This window comes from Neolamprologus brichardi, chromosome 20 (genome assembly GCF_056152115.1).
Source record: "Neolamprologus brichardi isolate AB-2024 chromosome 20, ASM5615211v1, whole genome shotgun sequence".
NCBI lineage: Eukaryota > Metazoa > Chordata > Actinopteri > Cichliformes > Cichlidae > Neolamprologus > Neolamprologus brichardi.
The window spans coordinates 7,007,390-7,029,609 of NC_142123.1; the positions used below are offsets into that span (position 1 = coordinate 7,007,390).

The window sequence follows — 22,220 nt, forward strand, 5'->3', positions numbered from 1 at the left end:
TTTCATGCCTTTCTTCTCATTATTTGTATCTCTGGTTGTTTTGCTATAATGGATCACAGAAAAGACCCCTGCCTGAACCCTCCTATGGTACATTATTGACTAGTATATTATCACCAGTGCATCCTCATCAGTGCCTCAATATTTGAATAATTAGGTCTGCTTTTTTTTTTCTATAATTCTGGTGTTCTTTGTGTCTTCTGTGATTTTTCGAAGTTGGACCTCTGAGGCAGTTCAAATCAGTTCTTATCTATGGTGCTTACAGTGAAAAGTCCACCGTCCTCTCGGGTATCACAACTAGGTAAATTTTTGTAATGTTTCTACCGTATTACCACAATTAAAATTAAGCTATCCAGATGTCTGGCACTTAGTGACCAGGACCTTAAAATGACATTTGTTTGTTCCTTTATATATTTATGTGGCAAAGGTTGAAATGCTAGCACCAAACAGTTGGGAGCAATTCAACTGGCAAAAGAAACAGTAGCAAGATGAAAATGCATAAAAATAAAATGACAAAATAAATCCAGAGGTAGAGTCGACAAAGCTAGTGGCTGTTTTTTAGGATCCTTTTTGTTTTGATACTTATTTCCATTATTTCCCTAAACTTAACTTCTTTTTTTTTTGCCTGACCAGCTAGAGCAAAAATGAGAACTGTAGAAGTGACATAACCCCTAAGTCACTGTGGAGCCAGGGGAAATCATGTCAGCACTAACTGAACTGTGAGGACAGATGAAGGTAGCAAGTGGAGCAACTAGGGGCAGATGAAAGATGTGGTCATGGATCCCCACCACTCTGTGCTGTTCAGTTTTCTGCTCCTCACACCCCTGAAAGGAGGGTTTTAAATGTTTTAAAGGTCCCAACTCCTTCACATTCTGCCACTCTGTCTGTATCGTTCAAACTGTTGGGAAAACAGTGAACTGAGCAAATGTTGCTGCATGAAAGTTGTATTTAAAAGCACATATACTGCACAGCTGACCTTCTACACTTATGCTAAGCTGTAAAACTATTAATTACTCAATGGGTTTGCAGAGATGTAGCTGGTCTGTTGTTTTCAAATCATAACCTAACAATATGAATATTATGTTTAGTACATCAACAGATAACAGACACTAAAGATGCTCTTAGTAGCTCCCTTATTTCAGATGCATTTTTGATTTGCCACATGTTGATGCCAGATGCCCCCCCTGACACAACCCATTCACCAGCCACCACCAGCGCTAGTATTTTGGTTCCACTGGCACAAGTCTCTTTGAAAAGACGCAGTCACTTCAGAGGTGTTCAAATTCCACAAAATGACAAAATAACAAACTGTGCGAGTTGGTGGAACAGCTAACAGCACAGACAGAAGATAATGAGGCTGTAACATGCAAGATAGATCACAACCCTGAACTGAACTGAGGAGGTTGCAGTTATACTGTATTGTCAGACATGTATCATCTGTTATGTGTGCCTTTTGTGGGACACTATGTTCCTGCCTTCTTAGAATTGCTTTTATTATGACTGTCCCTGAAGGACTTTGGATAAGCTCGCTTATCCAGGAAGTCCTGGCAAAAAATTCTGCACTCCAGTGTTCAACTGGACACATTTTCCAACTGAAATATCAAAGGCTACATGGATAAAGGTATTTAGAGGCTTAGAATTTGTTCATCTGAACCTTTCAGACTGTGAGGCGCTTACAGCAAATACAGTATAAATAGACAAAGTTTGGTAATGGAAAATAGTTAGGTCATTATTAACAGTGGTGTGTGTTTCCAGATGTAGTGGCAGCTCTACAAAACACAGTTGGCCTTGGATAGCAACCGTGTGACAGCTGTTAACGTTGGCTTAGTTGATTTAAAACAGCACCGCCAGAGGCTAAATTGAAAAACGCTTTAGAGTTTCCATTTTATCATCTCTGGTCAAAAGGCGAGAAAACGTTTTGCAGCATTCCTCTTGGTAAAGCAAATGGACAAGACAAAAAAAAAAGCAATAATCATGCAGAAATATCTCCCTGCATCTCTGGATATTTGTAAGTATCAGAGATTTAAAAGTATGAGTGTATTCTCTGTGTTTTCCTCACCTTTCTTGATCTTGCGATGGAAATTGATGGCATCCACTGAGGCAGTGACAATATTGGTATTGCAGTGACGAGCTGCCACAATGCCAGCGACCTCATCCATCAGCTTCATGGTCACACCTGTGTCAAACACACACACTTTTAATTTATTGCATGCAGTCCAGCCAAAAAAGAAGCTGCGTAAATAACCCTTTTGCACCACCCTAATCGAATTTTCTTACTCCACTGTGGCTCTCTTGAACAATATGACACTAATGACGCCACCCGTCCATCAGTTCTGTAGCGATGCTACATATGAATATTAGCTAATGTGCTCCACTCTCTGCTGAAGCTACAAAATAGCTTTGTTGTTTGTGAGTAATAAAAATACATTTTCAGGGTCAAGAATGAAGCAAAACTGACCAACATGTGATTGTGAGCCTGTACAACCTGTAGCATCCAGCACTCTTTTCATCCCCAGTAAAACTTGACACTCGCTTGTCTTTAAATCGACAAAAGCTTTTAAAAGAAAATGTAGTCATCAAGCTGCAGCCAAGTTCGAGACACGGTTTCACTGAGAAGAGATTATTGGATGTGGAAGCTAATGGGATTCCTAATGCAATTAGAAAACTATCCACCTAAAGTTAAATGGCAAATAATGAACAAGTCTGCTTGCCATTTTCTCAACATTACCTTTTCTTTCAGACGCATTAGTCTAATGTGTATGAGCTGACTGTCTACCAGAAGTGTTTCCAGCCAGCTCACTGTAAGCTGAAAGATGTCATCAGGGCTCAATTAAATAAAAGCCATTATTATTTTTTACGTTTCCCCCATGTTTGGTAATTCTTCAAATTACAGCTTGTTTATCCACTGTAAACAACATATGATGAAAAGGCAAATTGAAAAAACACTTACAGACACTACACGGGTCATTTGTCTGCACCATTAAAACAGGATAAATTATATTACATTTTTATTTACATTTTAAATTAAAACAGGACAAAACCTATTTTTTATGTTAAATCTAAGTAACAATATTTTCTCAAATTAGTACATACAAATAGTTTACAGGCAGCAGTTGTGCCATTTTTCCTTCATTGCAATGTTTGACTGTATACAGTGACCACTGGTCCTGCACTGCTTTTTGTGAGGCACAGTGTGAGTCTAATAAAACGGGTATAGTAAAACTCACTATATATTCAGACAAACACCATAAACTGGCAAACTGTTTATACAGCCCTGCACATAATGAGTATCCTAAGAAGCCTGAAGAGATTGAAGAGTGTAAAATTATTATTCCTGCACAAAACGTCTGAACCGGTGTTGACCAGGCAAGAAGCACAAAGTTAGGAAAAATTGCCATCTGGCCAAGATCTAATTTCCAGTAAACGTGTCGTCGTTACTGTTACAGATCAAATAAACATTAATTAGTGAGCTACAGTCACGCTTCCGACAGAGCCAGTAAGCCCTGCGTGTTTGAAACGCATACAGAGATAAGTGTTTGTGTTTGCTGTGCGCAGTCAATGTGTTTAGCCCAATCTTGGTAAAAACAGGGTGCTTGTAAGTATCTGGAACACAACCTGCACAAAGACAAAGAGCTCTCAAAAAAATGAAAACATGTGGTCGTAACACATGTGAAGAAGACTTGGATAGATTGTTTGCCGCAGTTTGTTATTACAGTCGTTATCAATGACTGGGTACTCAGTCTCAGCCCTGCAGCTATTCCAAAGTGCAACAGTGAAGTCTGTTCTCTGTGAGAGATGAAACTACAAAAGCTCAATAGCCTCCTTTTAAAGTCAACAGGAAGGTGTGCATTTGATTAAGATGTAGACAGATTGAGTGAAAAGTATCACATTTCAAACAATTCAACAACAAAAAAGTTTACAGACCACCTTTTCACTCGCAAATAAAGCTTGGAAATAGTCTGATGTGCAAGAAAACAGTTTGAAATCAAAGTTTAGAGATTACACGAAAGCTTTGCCATTTATACAACACGCAACTTGGCAACTTGTGTCAAATGCAAAGGAAGCAGTCGTTAGTTGAGCTCTCGCAGAAAGCAAGTGTGTGGCTTAAAATGAACAGAAAAAATAAAGAGGATGGCGTCTGCTCGTCTTCTCTGTTAAAGAGTGTGTGCACTCCGTGAAAGAGTGTGTGCACTCTTTCACGTGTGGTTTTGTGAACCTACGCTCATTTGAAGACAGACGTACCCTCCGCTAGACACTCCGGTTGCCTCAGTCGTTCCCTCTGAGCTGCTTTTTGTATGGCTTGTGTTACAGCAAATCAATAAGTGTGCTTTCTGATTGCTGATTTGGCTCCCGAGGGTTCATACCATCTGCACTGTGTAGCTCTGTTTGTGACAGCCAAATGTGTGGGAGTACAAACAGAATGTACCGCTTCTCCAAAATGCAGCATTCACTGTAAAAAGTGGGCCCACTGAGTTGATTAAGAACTAAACACGCTATTACTGAGACATGCTCTTACCCCAAATCATGTTCAGAGAATAACGGTAATTTTATTTACCGTCCCAGTGTCTGCAAAGTGACACTGTCCAGCTAAGTAGAACCATTACAGACTGTACTAGTTCATGACTTTCCAACAGGACGTTTTAAAATAGAAAATGGATTAGCGCTGACTCTGATGTGTGATTATTTGGTTCAACTCAAACCCAAAACAAAAAACGGCTGATTGATTAAGTATATTTGTCAAAAGTGCTCTCTGATTGAGGCTGATGATATGACAACGTTTAAGGAAATGCTGTTGCCACACATAAATGGGACAATAGCATGTTAAGCTAAAATGTGTTTGGGCAAACAAAATTATGTCCTTAAATCTGTTGCAAAGTTGTTTTTATTGGGTTTTTTTTAAAGCAACTTTTTTTTTTTTTTTTATCTTGTTTTGTGTTTTGCTTTGTTTTTGTTTTGTTTTTTTCATTTCTGCTATGTTGTGAAAATTGATGGGATCTCACCTAAGATTGAAAATTTCCCCTGGGTACAAGGCACAGCAGGCTACTACAATTCAAAGCCTGTAGCTGTCGTGTATGAGCATGTAACACTTAATGGAGATGGATCCTGACCTGAACAAGATGATAAAATTGAAAGTAAATGCCGCATTACATCAAAGTGGTAAACTTCCCGACTTTAGTTTGTTAGGATCCCCCTCTAACTCAAAGTTCCTCTCAGCTCACTCCATTTTATCTACCAACAAATTTAATCATTACCTTATAAAAAAAAATTCAAAAAGGGAGACAATAACATTTTTTCATAGTACTGTTTGCATGCAAAATAGGTCACATAATCACCCTAACATTTATAACAACTTCTAGCTGTTGTTTTGGATTTCAGCTGCATTTATTTTTTCCATCTCACAGCTCTGATCGATGTTTTTAAACAGAGGAAGCAGCTGTTTTCAGGGAAAATCCCCCACCCAGGACTAGACTACATGCAAAGTTAGTAACCGGCTCATTAACAGAGTGAAGCATTTAGCAGCAAAAGGCCAGATATTTCCCTGTTACAGAATCTGATCTGAAATATCAGTTTCTGTAAGTAGATATTAAAGATTCTACACATAGTAAGTAAACAGCTGTCCTTCCCTTTGCTACATTATGTGTTTTATCATTTAGGATTTTAGGAAGACTTTTTTTTAAAGGTCATTTCAGTTTTTGAATGATGAGCTTCTTAGTTATAAGAATATTGATATTTGGCTTAGCAAAATCTTGCTTCCCTGACATAAACTGATAACCATCCAGGCATCGGGCTGTTTTTCAGCTGTTAATGAACTGCAACATTTTATGTAAATCTTTTCCACTAAAGTTAAGGCATTTGGTAGTGAAAAGATAATTTATTGTATTATACATCAATCATACACTCAGATTTGTTACAAGGTTATTACAATTGAAGCTGAAATCTGAGAGTAGAATTTAAGGCAGCAATCTAACTGAGCCAGATAAGCAGTAAGTAGATAGTGCAGCTCCATTTTCTACATTAATGTCTTGTTTGTCGTCATTTCAAACAACAAAGTATCCGAGTCGGAAGCAGCCGTGCGTCAACAGATAAACCCAGAGACTTCTGGCGGCTAAGAATAACTACAAGCACTTTTTCGCTAGAAGTTTAATGGCCTTGCTGAGAGGCAATTATGAAGAATCGTCAACATTATCTACATTTTTAAAATTTCGTTAAGTTTACTTTTGTTTTTTTTCCACAACATATGCTTGTCAAATTACAGGAAAATGCTTTAGCACTTCCCAGACTAGTTCATTAGCATTACTCATCAGCAGCAGTAAAGTTATAGGCTGTATTTACTTCAGAGCGCTGCTATTAAATTAAGTTGTTGTTGGGGAAAAGCAGTGCGTGCGAGTCCACAGAAGAGACAACAGTCAAAATCAGGTAACTGCTGACAACTCATTTAAGCTGCACATATTCCACATTTCTTGAACCCAAATAAATGCTTGCATATCATTTATTTCTTCAAAGATCAGCTTGGATTCCAAAACTACCAAGTGCAACAAAACCCTATGACTACAATGTTGTGCCACATCAAGTTAAAGACTGCACTGTCCTTGGGGACCAAAGATGCTTGTCTTGATTAATCACTACCATCAGAGGAACTGCTAATGCAACTCCTGCACAAATCTCTCTGTACAGTCAATGTAAAAGGTTAAAGTGAGGCTCAATGTGAGACTGCAAAAGAGGACATGCAAGGCCAAGTCAGCCCTGGGCCTGGCGTTACACATTCACAGAATGACATGGCACACTATGACTCTCCCTTTGCCGTAGGGTGGGAACACAGAAGGCGGGAGGGGGAGGGGCAGCGTGTGTGTGAAGAGGAAAGACAGCTCACTCCAATGGGGAAAAAAGGGCAATTAGCAACCAAGTCCGTAGTGCAGCCCAGTTTGCCACGGGGCAGAATACCTCAGTGATTAGATTCCTTGTGACGATTTTCCCAAATCTTCACGGACAATGCTCTCCATAGGCAACAGGCACAATGAGAACAATGAAGGAAGTCTTCCAGGCAGCTCTTGTTGCCCATCAACTCTCTGTACTAACTTCAAGCACTTTTAATTAGAACCAGTTCCGCACATTACGCAAGGCACCCATGGATGAAAGGCAGAGACGTGTGAGACCAAAGGATATCGACAGCAAAGCATGAGAGGCCTCAGCCTCTCTTACGCGTTATCTCATGGCCTCCTATACTCACCCCTTCGATAACTGCGTCTTTATTTTTTTCTGTCCTGCATTTTGTCTGTCCTCATCTATAGCTGACTATTTTGTCCACAATTCTGCCCCCACCCCCCAACACGTGCTTTAATCATGGACAGTATCAAATGGTTCAAACTGCCTCCTAATGAGCTGTTACTATAGAAACAGCTCTTGTTAACATTACTGCCATGCAGCAACCCACCCACATCTTCTTACAAAGTCCCATACGCTACATTTTTTGTATATTTTAACGTTCTGGGTGAGCTTTATTAAACAGTGTGTGGCTCCTAAAAAATGCTATATGTGCTAATTACAAGTACGGTCATAGTTACCATTTACCTGATGCCACAGAAAATGACTCATAAAATTCCTGTAATGGAAATTCTGTAAAGAAAAACCCAAAAAAACAAAACGTGTTTTTCGATAAAGGGATTCGCCACCTATGAAGGTGTGTTTCATCTTCTCCTATCAATTATTTTTCAACATGTAAACCTTGGCCTTCATTAGAGTGATTGACATGGCTGCTTTCTGTTAAAAAATACCTACTAATTAATGGTAAGTAACATACGAATAAGCAACATCCATAAAAATGGATACATGTAAGATTTATTATAATTTCACCTGGTGAGTTATAAAAAACAAAATTATATGAGAGGGAAAACTATCTATAGAGACTAAAGAGCTTTTTGAGGAGCTATAAAAAGTTCATTTCTATTCATTTGTAAATTTGGGCATTATAAAGTGGAGGTTTCTGGCCTGTCTCAAGCGGCCTTTCCATGAACTACAGTTTTTGATATTTTCATCTTTCCTTAATTCATAGTTTTCACCACTGCGCTATTTTGGGTTACCTGTATTGTTCCTTTAAGATGCCTCTCTAAATACCTTGGTTGTAACGTGGTTATCTTACTAACTGTTGCTTTTTGTATCAATTCAAAACAGTTCAGCTAGTCTTCTTTGACCTCCAGAGAGCTGCGTTCAATATTTATATTTTGTCTTTTTCGGAGCACTCTCTTCTAATCCCTAGAGATGGTTGTGTGGGAAAATCCAAGTAGATCAGCAGTTTCAGAAATAGACCAACAACTGCTGAAGTCATTTAAATCGCATTTCTTCCCTTTTCGGTTTTAACCTTATTGGTTCATCTTGATTATATGGGCATACCTGAATGCACTGAGTAGCTGCCATATTAGAGTTTTGCTTTGACAAGCAGTGGAGCAGGTGTATCTAACAAAGTGGTCGGTGAGTGTGCGTATCCATGTGAATTGGACATACAGACATCTATAAATATACAAACTGGGTCAGCAGGAGACCATACGAACTGGACAGGAAACCAACTTTAACAAGAGACAATTGGCTCAAGTCACTTTGCTATTCCAAAAAATCAAAACAAAAAAAGCAAAAAACATAACAAGATACACACATAATACACTCCGAGCTACAACAGTGCAAATATCTGCCTTAGATTGCAGAGACAAAGCGGGAGACAATCAGGACACATTTTCTCTAGATGCAGAAGGGGATCAGTGAACTCCTCACACACTAAGCACACAACATCCTCACATTTCCATTTGTTTGGCAATTTTTGAGCATGGTCATGCTTTAAAATTGACTACACAAGTTAATGAATCGCCTCTTTTTATTTTCAGAGAAAGTCTGACCTGCTTAGACCCCACAGTTAGTGCAACTTATAGTTGAGGTATATCAGCAGAATTCCGCTGAGGGGGCCGAGTGACTTTATTGGATAGGCAGAGATAAATAAACTCACATAGGATTCAACACAAGCTTGTTATACCAGTCTATCAGCTTGTGATGAGCTGACTCAATCGGCTGTAGTTAAAGTTGGTGCATTTTCTCTCTTCTATTGATTTCAAGTCATTGTTTAGCACAATTAAACCAACACTTCTCTAACACTACTCCCTGCTAATGCCTGGTTTTAACATCATGTAGCTCCTGTGCTTTCCTTCTATGAATATGACCATAAGCAGTTTGAAATCTTTTTCTTGTAATTTTTAAAAAAGTTTTTGTAATGCACATGTTTTTGAACAACCAAACAATCTTTTCTTTCATATAAACCTGCACAGTATTGGAGATCGTCTGATTGTTGAGGTTTTCTCTGAATTATTGTAGGGTCGTTGCCTTACAATATAAAGCACCTTGATATGACTGTTGTTGTGATATAAATAAAACTAATCTGAAATTGAACTTAATTATAGATCCAACTTGATTTAAAATCAGGATTAAATATTTGCTTTCTTACTGTGATGCACTGGTTTAGCTCTGCAGGAGGGGTTTTCTGAGATATCATTGATGTTTTTTGGTTTTGTTTTTTGGTTTTTTTTAGAGATTCGGAAAGCAAAAGTACCTGTGCACAGAACCACAACATGCAGATTCACACATTAATCTGTGGCATGAGAGACACTCTGTCTATTAGCAGTCCACGATTTCTTCATAACGTGGCATTTGCGTGGACAAACATTACAAAACACAGCTTACAGTGTTGTCTTTTTATTTTCTCTCGCTTTGTTTTTTTTTGTTCTAGTTGTTTTAATCGGGTCGCAGTGGTGTCCACCTGTGGCAATCAGCTGCTGTTTCCATAGAAACAGGTGGCACGCTTCCTTAGAACACAATGGGTGGAGGGAGCGGGCAGAGAGAGAAGAGAGAGAGAGAAAGGGGGCAGGATATAATAAGGAGAAGTAAGCAGATGGTAAAGAATAAGCAACAAAACAAAGAAAAGTAAAAAAAAAAGAAAAGAAAAGGAAGTCCTTTCACCATAGATTGTGAAAGCACCAGAACTGCATTTCAAAATCCACTGATGTGTTTTCTCATTTATTCCTGGCGCTATGTAGTCATGCATATAGTTTTGGATTTGTGTGACTAATTTTTGAGACATCTGTCTCTAAACCACCTGCTGGGATGAAAGGAACCAACTGTGCTTCTCAAACAGTGCTCTATATCACCACATACCTCAAAGGGACTATATTCCTCAGTAGAAATCAGTTTTAAAAATAAACTTTTGAAAAAATATTGGAAGTTTGTTGAATAATATCCAAACTACATTGCATCCGCATGCTAGAAACCAAAACAGGTCAAGAGGTAATTGATTTATTTAGGAAACCAGCGGGCTTTCCTCAGCTGTTAGACATGGCTGTTTTAGGGTCAGGATTACCAGTTGATCTGGGGGTGACATAAGTGGCTCCAGCCAATCACGTCTAACAACTCAGGAACACCCACTCCTTTTCTGTACAGACTCCTTACCCAAGTGGAGAAAAGACTGTAAGGTTTTGAGAGCGTGCACCCTGGCTCTGTGACCTCACTTGGTTATGTAAACAAATTAAGTGCAGTGAAGGCAGCAGAAGCGAACAACAGGGAACACTGCCTAACAAGCAACGGCATGTACAGAAAGAGTCGGCAGCGTGTGCATACGTGCGTTCTAAATGACCTGCATGCTTGTTCCACATTTGATTTTTAATTGGGCAGAGTTCTCAGCAAACCCTCTTAATTAAAAAGGCAACCGTGACACGTGCGAGACTTATATGTCCCACCTTGCTCCCCCACCCCCGCTGCCCCGTCCTGTCTCCTTTTCACCTCTCTCTTTCTCAGTCAACATCTCTCTTCTGCTTCTCTTCCTCCTTATATATACTGTGTCTCTCTGATGGCCTCTTTACATAGCTGACCTCAATAGAAATGTCAGCATGAGGCAAGAACATCGAAGCCCAAACAATATATCTCAACTGATAAAAGGCATCTGGTCTGCGCTGATAAAATGCTGTTTTTCTTTTTTAGAAGGGCAGCCTGAATGCCTTCTAGTAAGAGTTTGCTTATTATAAGGTTGGAACATCAGATAAGCAGATTTTTGTTGTTACAGTTGGCTTAAACATCAAATCTGACTATGCTACCCTCGTGTTTGTCTTGCCTTTAATCTTAGTTCGCTTTCTGTTTGCACAGTACTTTGTTTCTCTTTTTCTCTAAAGTACACTGAAAAAAGGTTGTTTTTAGGGGGAGTGTGGATAAAAAACAGCAGCATCCAGAAGGAAACCAAAAAAACCTAAAAAGATCTGTTCAGGGTTGTACAGACACAGATTTTCAGTTATAATACTATTAAAAAAATAGTTTCTCTACATAAAAAGGGCTGAATTTTTGAAGCAAGAAATTTGAACATGCCCCAAATCCAAGCACCTCGAGTAGCATGAAGTACAGATAACAAGCACATGTACCTCCTGTTACATAGAGCTCCGCTCGCTGTTTCAGTGGTTTATTTCCTGCTTCGTTGTTCAGCATTTTGTTTTTTCCCTCATTGCATTCCTCCTCATAACACCAGAGTGCCGTTATGCAAGTAACACAGAACGACAACCACCCAAGCAGTTACTTAAGCAATGCAACAGTGCACACATGCACATAAATGTTCTCCATTCACTTAGGACACCAAGAGCACTAAAAGCAAGCAAAATGCTTCTCAAGGACGTTTCTCCTTGGATTAAATCAGCAGTTCTTCGACTGTGCCTCTGTTATGCGGGGGGTTAAAGGTAAAGTCAGTCGTGCTAATCCAAATGCTTATTTTTACAAATTCAGCAAATAGTTTTTCATGGTCCATAAGCTGTCTGTTCTGTGTGCACACTAAAATAACAGGGATAGTTTTTGCACAAATTCCTCTACAAATGGGAGAAATAACATCTCACTCACAGACCTCATAGCTTTAGTCACAGCTTTGTGTTCCATCTAACTAATAACAGGGATCCTTCATGCTCAGAATACTTCTATCAATCCCTTTTCCACTTGTTTGACCAGTCCCTTCTTACCAGTTTTTCCTTGAAGGATTTTGTCCAAATTCTTCTTGTATTTGATCTGTGTTGCTTCTTTCTCTGTCATTATTATTTGTTCTTTCAGCCGGCCTTTGTGTCCTCTTGTATGAACAGACACTCTTAATGTAAGAACAGACTCAAATATAGCACTTTTCATGGAAAAGCTCAAGGAAGAACAATGAGCCCAACCAGAAGAAACGTTCCTTTACAACAGTGTTGATTTTGAGAATTGTTTCACGTATGCTTTTCTGTATGTTTCCAGTAACCCCCAAGCTAGGGCTAATATGAGGCTGAAAGTATAAACCTTGAGCCAGTCTCTCCACTTGGTCTGCTAACTTCAGACAGTTGTTTACTTGGCAGAGCATTGAATCTGGCAGTTACTCGTCTGATCCTGCCCACCAAGATTTCCTGGAGCCACTCTTTCATAATCCCCTGGGTTATGAAGGGGAGTAGAAGCCTCTCCTGCTTCTAAATGTGCTGGGCCAGCCAATGCTTTTCCTGTCCTTGAGTTTTTTGCCAGTCCATTTGACCCTTCTCATTTACAAATTAACTAGCAACTATTTCTGCATATGTGTCGGCTGAGGTTTTCCCTGTTCTCAATCGCAGGCCGTCAATATCTGCTGTGTCACGGTGTTTGCTTCTGAGGAAAAAGTCCCCTTGCAGTCTGCCTGTGGATCATCAGTGCAGTACCTAAATCAATCTAACAGCTAACTCTCACTAATACTTGATGCTGTGCTTGAGTTCTTTTCTGTTGTTTGTTTGACAACATTATATAAGATGTGTTTTTTGGTTCAGCAATGAGAAAGAGACATCCATTTGCCATCTAAGACTGGAACATTCCTCTTTGTTCCCCTGCACTTTGTCATGGTCCTGGGCCACGTTGGCCCAGTATTCTTGGTTTTCGTGTGTTTTGTATTTTGTTCTTTATTTATGCCATGGTTCCTAGGTTCTGTTAAGATGTTCCTTATTTGATTACCCTCTGTGTATCTGTGAGCCCTCGTTTCCCCTCCTTGTGTTTTATTCCACGTTTTCCCCAGCCCGTTATGTCTGTGCTCTCCCCGTGCTCTCTCTCCTCCTGTCTGAACCTCTGTGTACTTCCTGTTTTACTTTGACAGTCTCCCGTCAGTGTTGCGTTTACTCCTGCCCTGTCTTGTTATGGTTATCAGTGTCACCTGTGTTCCCCGTGTGCTCCCACTTCCCTCGTTAACCCTCTGTGTATTTATGTCAGCGTCTCCCTCAGTTCTGTGTCGCGTTCTCCCTCATTCATGGCTGTGTGTTTCTCCGTGCAATATGTTATAGTTTCCAGTTTAGTTTGTATGGTTTTTCTGTCCAGCAATAAAGCTGTGTTTTGAGTTCAATCCTGCCTCCGTGAGCTTGCATTTGGGTCCTCATCCTGCCTGCACACAGCCGCAACCATGACACACCTAGAGGTTAAAGTGGGACGGAACGATCCAGAAAAGCATTCCTGCGCCTTCAGTTAATGAGTAATTACATCTGATGGGCTTCGTGTCCTGCAGCTATTGCCACCGAGGCAGTTAAGTCACCCAAGGGACCTGCGTACATTTCCTGCAACATTTCAAATAGCTCAACAAATATGAGCAGTTTGGCACACAGTGTGTCTCCTAGTTAAAGGTATAGTTGTTGTATTTTCCAGGCCAAAAAAAAATGATAATGTGTGTTATTTTACTCTTCGAGAAGGGGAAAGATGTAATAATGAAAGGGCTAGACATGAAGATGAGAGACTATTGTCAGTGCACAGCAGAGCACAGCAGGCTAAACTGGGTGATTTGTAGTATTGTTTACAGTTTTCAGTGATGGACTAGATGCAGTGGTGCAGGGCAGAGTGCAGTCTCCATGGTCACCATTAGGTAAGGTCATGGGTTGCAGTAAAGACATTATAAAAGACAGAAATTACACTACATTTATATGAGAATTTTTCAACTGCACAGATGGTGGCAGATACACCTTCCAGAGGAAAACAGCTTTTAAACCCATATTTGTGAGATAAGTTGGCAAATTCTGAACAAATATTCTGCGCATGCAGTTTTTCTTTTATGTTTAATGTTAATCAAAAACTAATCTAGATAATCTTTCAAAATAAGTGTGTTTAAGTATGGCTGCAGGAATCGCTTCTAGGTGCCCTTTTGAAAGAGTCATTGATTTAAATTTAAACCAATAATGCTCTTTAGCAGCACTTGCCAAATGCTACTTTTATGCTGCCTTTATACAGGCTAGAAACTGGAAAGTAGCCCTGATGGTTGATGGTTGATTTAACATATGTATTGAAGAACTTAGCTGGCAAAATCTACAAAGAGCGTCAAGCCTGAGAAACAGACTTATTTGTTATGGAGTCATTTCCCTCCAGTGCACTGGTACACAAGTACACCTGCAAAATCCCACTTTAACCTCCAACTACACAGAACCTACACAGACATGGGTTACTCTGCCTTTACTTTAACACAAGCATTAACACCAAAAAACAAACACAGTATATATTATATTATATTTATGTCTTTCCTCTCCGCTATCTTCTTCTGTGCCTCTAAATCTGTCTCACTTTGCCCAAACCTGTTTGCCTTACTGTATGTTCTCCACTCTGAGCAGCTGTTTTATCCTCCACAACTCCCTGCAGAATTTTCATACTGTACTGAGGCAGTGAATGGGCTGACCTGTCCCTGCGTTGAATACTAAACAGCATGTCATTCGTGCTCTTTGTTTTACTTGCGTGAGAATGACAAAGACGTCTGACAGACGCAGATGACAAATGGCAGACGGCAACTTGAAAACACTGAGCTCCGAAATGGCTTGTCAGCAGCTGTTAGTGAATCAATCACACAGTGTGAATAAAACTAAAAGCACTTTTAAAATTTCACTTTCTACTGATTTGAGCAAATAGCAAGTTTTGGTTGTTTGCTTACATTATCTTTGATGTGCACTCACCAGCCTCTTTCTTAGGTACACTTGATCAACTCAATAAACGAAATATCTTATCAGCTCATCACATAGCAGCAACTCAGTGAATATAGGCATATCAATATTTGAGTATCAGAAAAGTGATTTAAGTGACTTTGAACGTGGCATAGCTGTAGGTACTAAACCACTCATCTACTGGGATTTTCCCACGCAACCATCTCTAAAGTTTAAAGAGGAGGGTCTGAAAAAGAAAAATATCAAGTGAGTGGCAGTACTCTGGAACTCTGCATTGAATTGATAGACAGGCACCAGTAACTCAAATAACAACCAAGTTATAACCAGGACATGCAGAGGAGCATCTCTGGAGACACAACACAACACAACAAGCAGTGAAGCCGTGGGCTATAGCAGCAGAAGATCATACCAGGTGCCACTCCTCTCAGCACTGAACAAGAAACTGAGGCTATAGTTTGCACAATCTCACCAAAATTGTACAACAGAAAATTGGAAACATGTTGAATTCTCATTTTCTGCTGCAGCATTCAGATGTTAGGGGCACAATTTGGTGTCAACAACATGAAACCATGGATCCATCCTGCTTGTTTTAGTGCTTCAGGTGATGGTCGTTTAATGGTGCACGAGATATTTTCTTGGCAAACTTTAGGCTCCATCATTTAAATGCCACAACCTACCTGAGTATTGCTCTTGATAGTGAGCATCCTTCTATGACCACAGTGTACCCATCTTCTGATGGCTGCTTCCAGTAGAATAACAAACCATGTCATAAAGCTCAAATCATCTCAAACTAGTTTCTTGAACATAACAGTTAGTTCCCTGTATAGAAATGTTCTCCACAGTCACCAGATCTAAATCCAGTAGAGCACCTTTGGGATGTGGTGGAACAGGATATTCACATCATGGATGAAGAGCCAATAATACTGCAGCAACTGTGTGATGCTGCCATGTAAACATGAACCAAAATCTCTGAGGAATGTTTCCAACACCTTGTTGAATCTATGCCACGAAGAATTAAGGCAGCTCTAAAGGCAAAAGGAGGTCCAGCCCAGTACTAGTGAGGTCTACCTTATAAAGTATCCAGTGAATGTGCATAGAATACAGTAGCATCAGCTAGTGTTGTGTGTAGGCTCTTCATATAAATAATTAGTAAGCAGCAGTCAACATGCAATCCATTCATTCATGCAATATAGCTTTGGATGTGAAGAAAATATATATGCTTAAGACTGGATTAAGGCTAAGAGGAAGCCTTCATTAGTTTGAACCATGTAATGCTATGTTAATTTGCCCTCTTTGATAGTTTGAAAATGTATTTCTATCTTTAACAGCTTAATAATTTATTCTATAAATGAAGTTTATGACTAATGAGTCATGTGTTTAATAACAGTGAGTTTATAGAAGACACTTCTAAAAGCCAGACTGTAGTTAACCTAAATTTTCATCAAGAATTTAGTGCGTTTTTTCATGTCCCCTCGTGCTGCAGTATAAAAAAAATGCTAAATGCTCAGCTATCAGATACATATTAGTGGGAGACTCTGAAATTACCTGTACAACATTTCATCAGTGAATGTATCTAGAAAAAGAAATAGACTAACCTCCATGAACATAGTCATGTAGTGTACAGTCTGAAGGGCCCACCAGATGAATCAGAGTTGACTGGCTAAAGCCAACAGTGTGCTTTTCTGCAAGGCAAACAGACAAACACACATTCAACAGAAAAATTAAAAAATAATAAACAATTTAAGGTAGAGCTTGACGAACAGGGCCAGCGTATCATTCGATATAAGCCATTTACCAATATATTGGTGCTGATATGTATAACCAGCAGTGACAAATTAAGATTTGAAAAAGAAAAGAAAAGGGAGGGATGGGAGAAACACCCTTCGGACATGTTATGTGGAGTGGTTTTGCAGAGTTTGTCCACCAGAGGGCACTCTTGCAACTTCCCTGTTGGCAAGGCACTTAGCAAAGGCAACAACCAGCTGATCCAATCAGAGCTAAGAAGAGCATAAGCAACTAATACACAATTTTACTGTTATATTGTGTTAATAATGACTCAAAAACAAGTGCACATAATAAATAAACAGGGAAATATGTTTGTTTTGTGTTTCTGAAAGAAACAAATCTGTCTATCTGTATCAGTCTTAAAATCTGTCTATATCGGTCAGCCTAAAAAAAAATTGAATTCATTTAAAAATAAAATGTGTGAGTAAAGCAAGCCAATGCCAACAACACCTTCATGCATAAATAGATTCTGCCATGCTACTTGCTGATCACATACCTTTTGGTGGATCCTCTGATGAAGCAGCGTGACAAAATTAGGGAATTTGATTAGAGTCTTTACAGTTTTAATATGGATGAATACATGTATATAGCACCTAATGATGAATACAATACTTTTAATGCACACCTGTAAATGTAGAGCACATGACCACTCAATCCTACAACATGTAAACAAGAAGCAGAGGCCTATAGAAAATACTACAAAAGAAGAAACATAAAAGTAGAAGAAGAAAATAAAACAGATGTCTTTGCCTGGACATTTAGTGAGAGTGTTGCTGAAACTGGTGAGATCAGAGTGTGAATGTTAGATTGAAAGCACTTAAACGGAGAAATAATTGTTGGTATGAATGGGTGAATGAGCCATGTTGTGTGAAGCACTTTAAGTCATCAAGTGGAGTAAAAAAGCGAAATATAAGAACCAGCCAATTTGCCATTCGTGTGTGAAGACAGTCAAAGTAAAACACATACTTTAGTGGCTCTGAAAAAAATCGGTTTAGGAGGTGTTTTTAAAGCTAACTCAAGAGGGTATCACCCCCTGCCAGAGAAAGAAAGCCTCAGAAATGAGAAAAGAAGTGCCCACGCAGCAGTGTTTCCAAATGGATCCATTTCTGGGTTCTTCAAGTGCTCTTGTGAGGATGCTAGGGCCCACGTGTTTACATGTTAAATGTTTAAATGTATTCCTGTGGACGCGCTCTGAGAGCACTCCAGGGATTCTTCACTTGCTTGATTTATCATTGTTTTATCTTGATATTCTGCAATAATATCTCTGTGTTTTAACTTTGAAAAAAGCATTTGCTTTTGACTTCCTGCTGCGGCTCAGCATGAATTCATGGTGCCAGCAGTGAAAATACATCAAAGAACAAATTGCTTCTCCCGTCACTGCATTAATTGGGCAACAACAAAGATGACTGTACAGTATTTTTAGTATTTTTATGGCATACTATTAGCAAACCCCATGAGGGAGGAAATGGAAGAAATTTCACTCATATCTGCATCATCACTGAAAACTTGTAAGATAGGGAAACGACTTCTATAGCTGTGGTTTTGTATCTGCAAACTGATATGGGACCCTGAGCTTGAATATATTACCTGGGTTGGGTGGAGATGGCATCACCTCTTCAGGCCTCGCCTTGGTCTCCAGTCTCTCCATCTTCTGAGCCTCATAGCGCTTCCTGCCCTCTTCCTCCTGTTCAGCACTAGCATACTGTAGAAAGAATATATTCAACATGCTGAACACTTGTGCATAGATCCACTCGAACACCACTCTCTGCACAAATGCACGAGGAGTAAAGCAAAGAATTGAAACAAGCAGGTATTCAAAACAAAGATGAGCGAAAGGGACTTTTCACATTGTTAAATGTCAGTCATTTCTATCTTGACCATATAGCCTTGCTCGTGTCATTTTAGATGTGGGGCTGGGGGAAGGTGGGTGGAAAGGTCACTGAGACACAGAGAAGCTAAAGGATAAAATGCCACAATTTTAAGATGCAAGCAATTTGAGTTTCCATGTACCTTGATGGGTGGCACCTCCATGATCTTGTCAACATTTTGCAGAGAGCAGGGGACGTACCACAGCGCTGCCTTGTTGGCCAGCTTCTTGGCACCTGCAGTCACAGAGAAAAGGTTGAGTACTTGTCCTAGGGAAAATGTCAGGGAACGCGTCATTTCTACCAAATGAAGAGGCAACGTTTTTGTGACCATAATCTAATTGGCGAGAAATTTTGACATCTTGATGTCTTTCAAATAAAACAACAATGGAGCAAAGAATTTTGAAACGGCTGTTGTCAAAACAGACACTTTTATTAATACCACAATAAAGGCCACTTCAGTTTTTAACAAGTCAATTGGCGCTGCCTGTTTGCAAAAGATTCGTCTTTCTTGTGAAAAGAAAAGGAGAAGAAAACACTTTGTGTTCAAACACAATAGTTGTTGCCTGTTCAGAAAACAAGTACTCACAGTCACGTAGCTAGCTAAGCCCGGCGTATCTGTAAATCCTGAATTTTATGCATTTCAGTGTTGTAATTATGAAACCAATGAAACCATGGCAACTCATGCATCATCAAGTGTCTGCACAAATATGTATGTTGGTTATACCACGGTGTAATGCTTTGGCAGTTGGAGGCTGTAGCACTGACTCTGAATTCCTACAGAAAATTCAGAACGAGATGATCAGAAAATAAAACTCATATAAGTCACATTACATCGCAATCAGCCAGAAAGGTTGTCATAGTGAGATATCTGTTCTACTCTGCCCACACTTTTTCACTTAATTTGCTAACACAGAGAGAGAGAGAGGGGCTATTTTAGGTTGGCGTTATGGCGTTGTGGCACGCAGATTAAAGGCAGCATCGGGGCAGCAGGTTGAAGTGAAATGACTGTTTTAAAGGTTTTTTTTACCTACAATATCCAATTAACTTTTTCAGCTTTCGAGCTTTGAAGTCCTTTTTGAGGCCTGAATGAGCAAAATGTTTTATTGAACGTCTTGCATTTTTATTACGATAACTTGAGTCAAATTTCATAAATGTGCATGACCACAGGCTTAAAAATAAGGCATCTTTACAGCCTTAGAGAAAATATGTCATTTAATATGTGTCTCAGCAGTGAACCAGCTGGGCTCTTTGCATGAGGACATGTGAAGTTAAGAGAAGAGAGCTGAGCGAGCAGCTTTTAACAGGCTACTCCTGGGAAAATAGCATTTGCATTTTACACCCGAGTTAAAAACTGTGCAGACAGCCAGGCCTCGTTGCCATGCCAACCATGCTTCTTTCCTCCTCCTCTCATTTGTGCCCGCCTTTGTCAGCAACCAGGAAGTTGCCCACAGGAAAAAGGGAGGGATATTTACATATCCTTGACTCTACCCAAGACTGAGTGACTCTACTCTATTATTAGCTACTGATGGACCTTGAAGTGAACTGTGTTTAGGGTGGAGGGAGAAACGAGAGAGAAGCGAGAAGGAGAAAGGATGGAAGAACCATTCCCAGTACGACTGATGCCCTTTTTGATCGAAAAGGAACCAGATAACCGGCTTTGAATTTAAAATCCCTCTACATCAAATGGAGACAATGTCAATGTTTGACCATATCCTCGTCCAGGCTGCAACCTTTTATCCTTCACAGTTCATCCACTGAAACAGCACATATTCTTTTGCATCACGCTTGCAGGCATAGCACATTTTGAAGGCAAGACAAATTTGAGGCAGACCTTGAAAATACAACAGTTTCACAATGTGCCCCTTAGGGCTAATTATTAGACCTTAAGATAACTCTGCATGCTTTTCTCAGGGACACAAAGTACACATATGATCCCATGCAGTGAAAGTTGTTTATTTTCACTGTTTCTTCAAGATTTTTATGTGCAGTATCAGAACAAGCAGTCTATGTTCTGCCAAAAACAAAAATAAATTATGCAAAATCTAAAATATACCCTCAGCGCAATTAGAAAGCATTTAGATAACTTTCATTTAGCATATGTTGTGTATAACGGGGACATAGGTTAGCATTCACTTCACACCAGGAAATGTATGAGTTTGAGCCTTGCTGCTGTTTTTTTACTGTGTTTGGTGATTTTCTTTGCACCCCAGTTTGCTCCCACAGTCCAAAGTACTGCATGTTAGATTAAACGTTGATATGTGTACTGTAGGTACAGATATGAGTAAGCTAAAACTTTATGTCATCTGTGAGACTGGAAAAGTGCAGCGCACATGTCAGTTTAGTCCTAAAAGTAGCAATTTATGTAATATAAATCAGTAGGTTTCCTCATATGTAATATGGCCCCCTTGTTAAAGGTATATTTTTTTTCTGTCACAACATCAAGGAATAAATAGTGCCCTTAAGTTTAAGACTGATCTTTGTAGGCAGGCACCAATCACTACCCACTGTCAAGGGTACAACCGTAGACGACACAGCCCCACTGACGAGCTGAAGCAGCCTTTAAGTTGCTTTTTAAGGTCAGTATCGTCTGACTGTCTTCATGTAAAAGTGACCATTACTAGAAAAGTGGTTGATTTTGACACGTGTCTACAGACTCACAAAAGCTGGGTCTGAACTAGCAGGAGGAACAGCTTGCTTACTTAGTTTGGATTTACGAATTGCAGAATAGGAAGATTTTTGGCTCCATGAACCACAGGCACAAATCTGCTCTGTCAAATTTCTACACTCTGTGCTAACGGATCTCGCTTGACTTTGGGGATGATTTTTCAAGTTCAGGCAGTGACAGCTTTGGAACAAGGGCCTCCATAAATGGTAAAAGGCATTATGACAGCTGAGAGAAATGGCACCTAGCAGTGGCAGGCACCTTTTTTTTCCCCCTCCAATATATATGGGGTGTCAGTGGAGCAAGACCAGTGCAGCAGTGCAGTGAGTGCTTTAATGTGCAAAATTGCAACTGCCTGTGCAAGAAATCACATTACACGTGATACAAGCCAACTAGTATCACTTGGCTCTTTTTACAGGAGTATATCACTAAAAGGACAGCTTCACCTTCTGAAGAGACAGGCAAAAATAAAAACCCTCATTATGGAACAAGAATCCAATAGGTGTTGTTTTGTAAGTACTACACAGACACTCTTTGAGCCTAATATGCAGCAGAATTCAAAACACTAAGCTGGCTCACATTTAATTAGAAATAAGAGCATTTTGGTGTTGATCTCACGGCTCACATGGGTGCTTATGTTGGTGGGGGTGGCAGGGGACGACGTCCCTCCAGCACGACTCATACATCTTCCAGTTCCTTTAATCTAAGTTTAAGGCATCAATCAGGACTTCATAGTAAAATTCACACTTTCTGTTCAAATGAAAACATTTTAGGCAGTCCCAGTCTGACAACCTCAGTGTGTGTAATTTCTCACCTTTCCTGCTCTTCCTTCCTGTCCTTTACCCGATATCTTTCCTTTTTCTTTCACCATGAGCTATTTCACTTGATTTGTGTCTTTTACTGATTCACCTCTGTGCTCTCCCCTTGGTCTCTTACTCACTCGCCTTAATTCTC

The 22,220-nt window shown here is 39.7% G+C and overlaps 1 protein-coding gene across 3 annotated transcripts in view; it reads right to left on the reverse strand.

Moving 5' to 3' along the window:
- The window catches only part of acot7 (acyl-CoA thioesterase 7), a 56,316-nt gene that overhangs the window by 18,783 nt on the left and 15,313 nt on the right, over positions 1–22,220 (reverse strand). For all 3 annotated transcript variants that reach the window (XM_006785465.2, XM_035905460.2, XM_087834085.1), the window contains exons 4-7: positions 18,747–18,838; positions 18,324–18,438; positions 16,547–16,633; positions 2,057–2,173 (exon numbers count right to left, since the gene is read on the reverse strand). In XM_006785465.2, the coding sequence (XP_006785528.2) occupies positions 2,057–2,173; positions 16,547–16,633; positions 18,324–18,438; positions 18,747–18,838 (411 nt within the window). The remainder of the gene's footprint in view (positions 1–2,056; positions 2,174–16,546; positions 16,634–18,323; positions 18,439–18,746; positions 18,839–22,220) is intronic.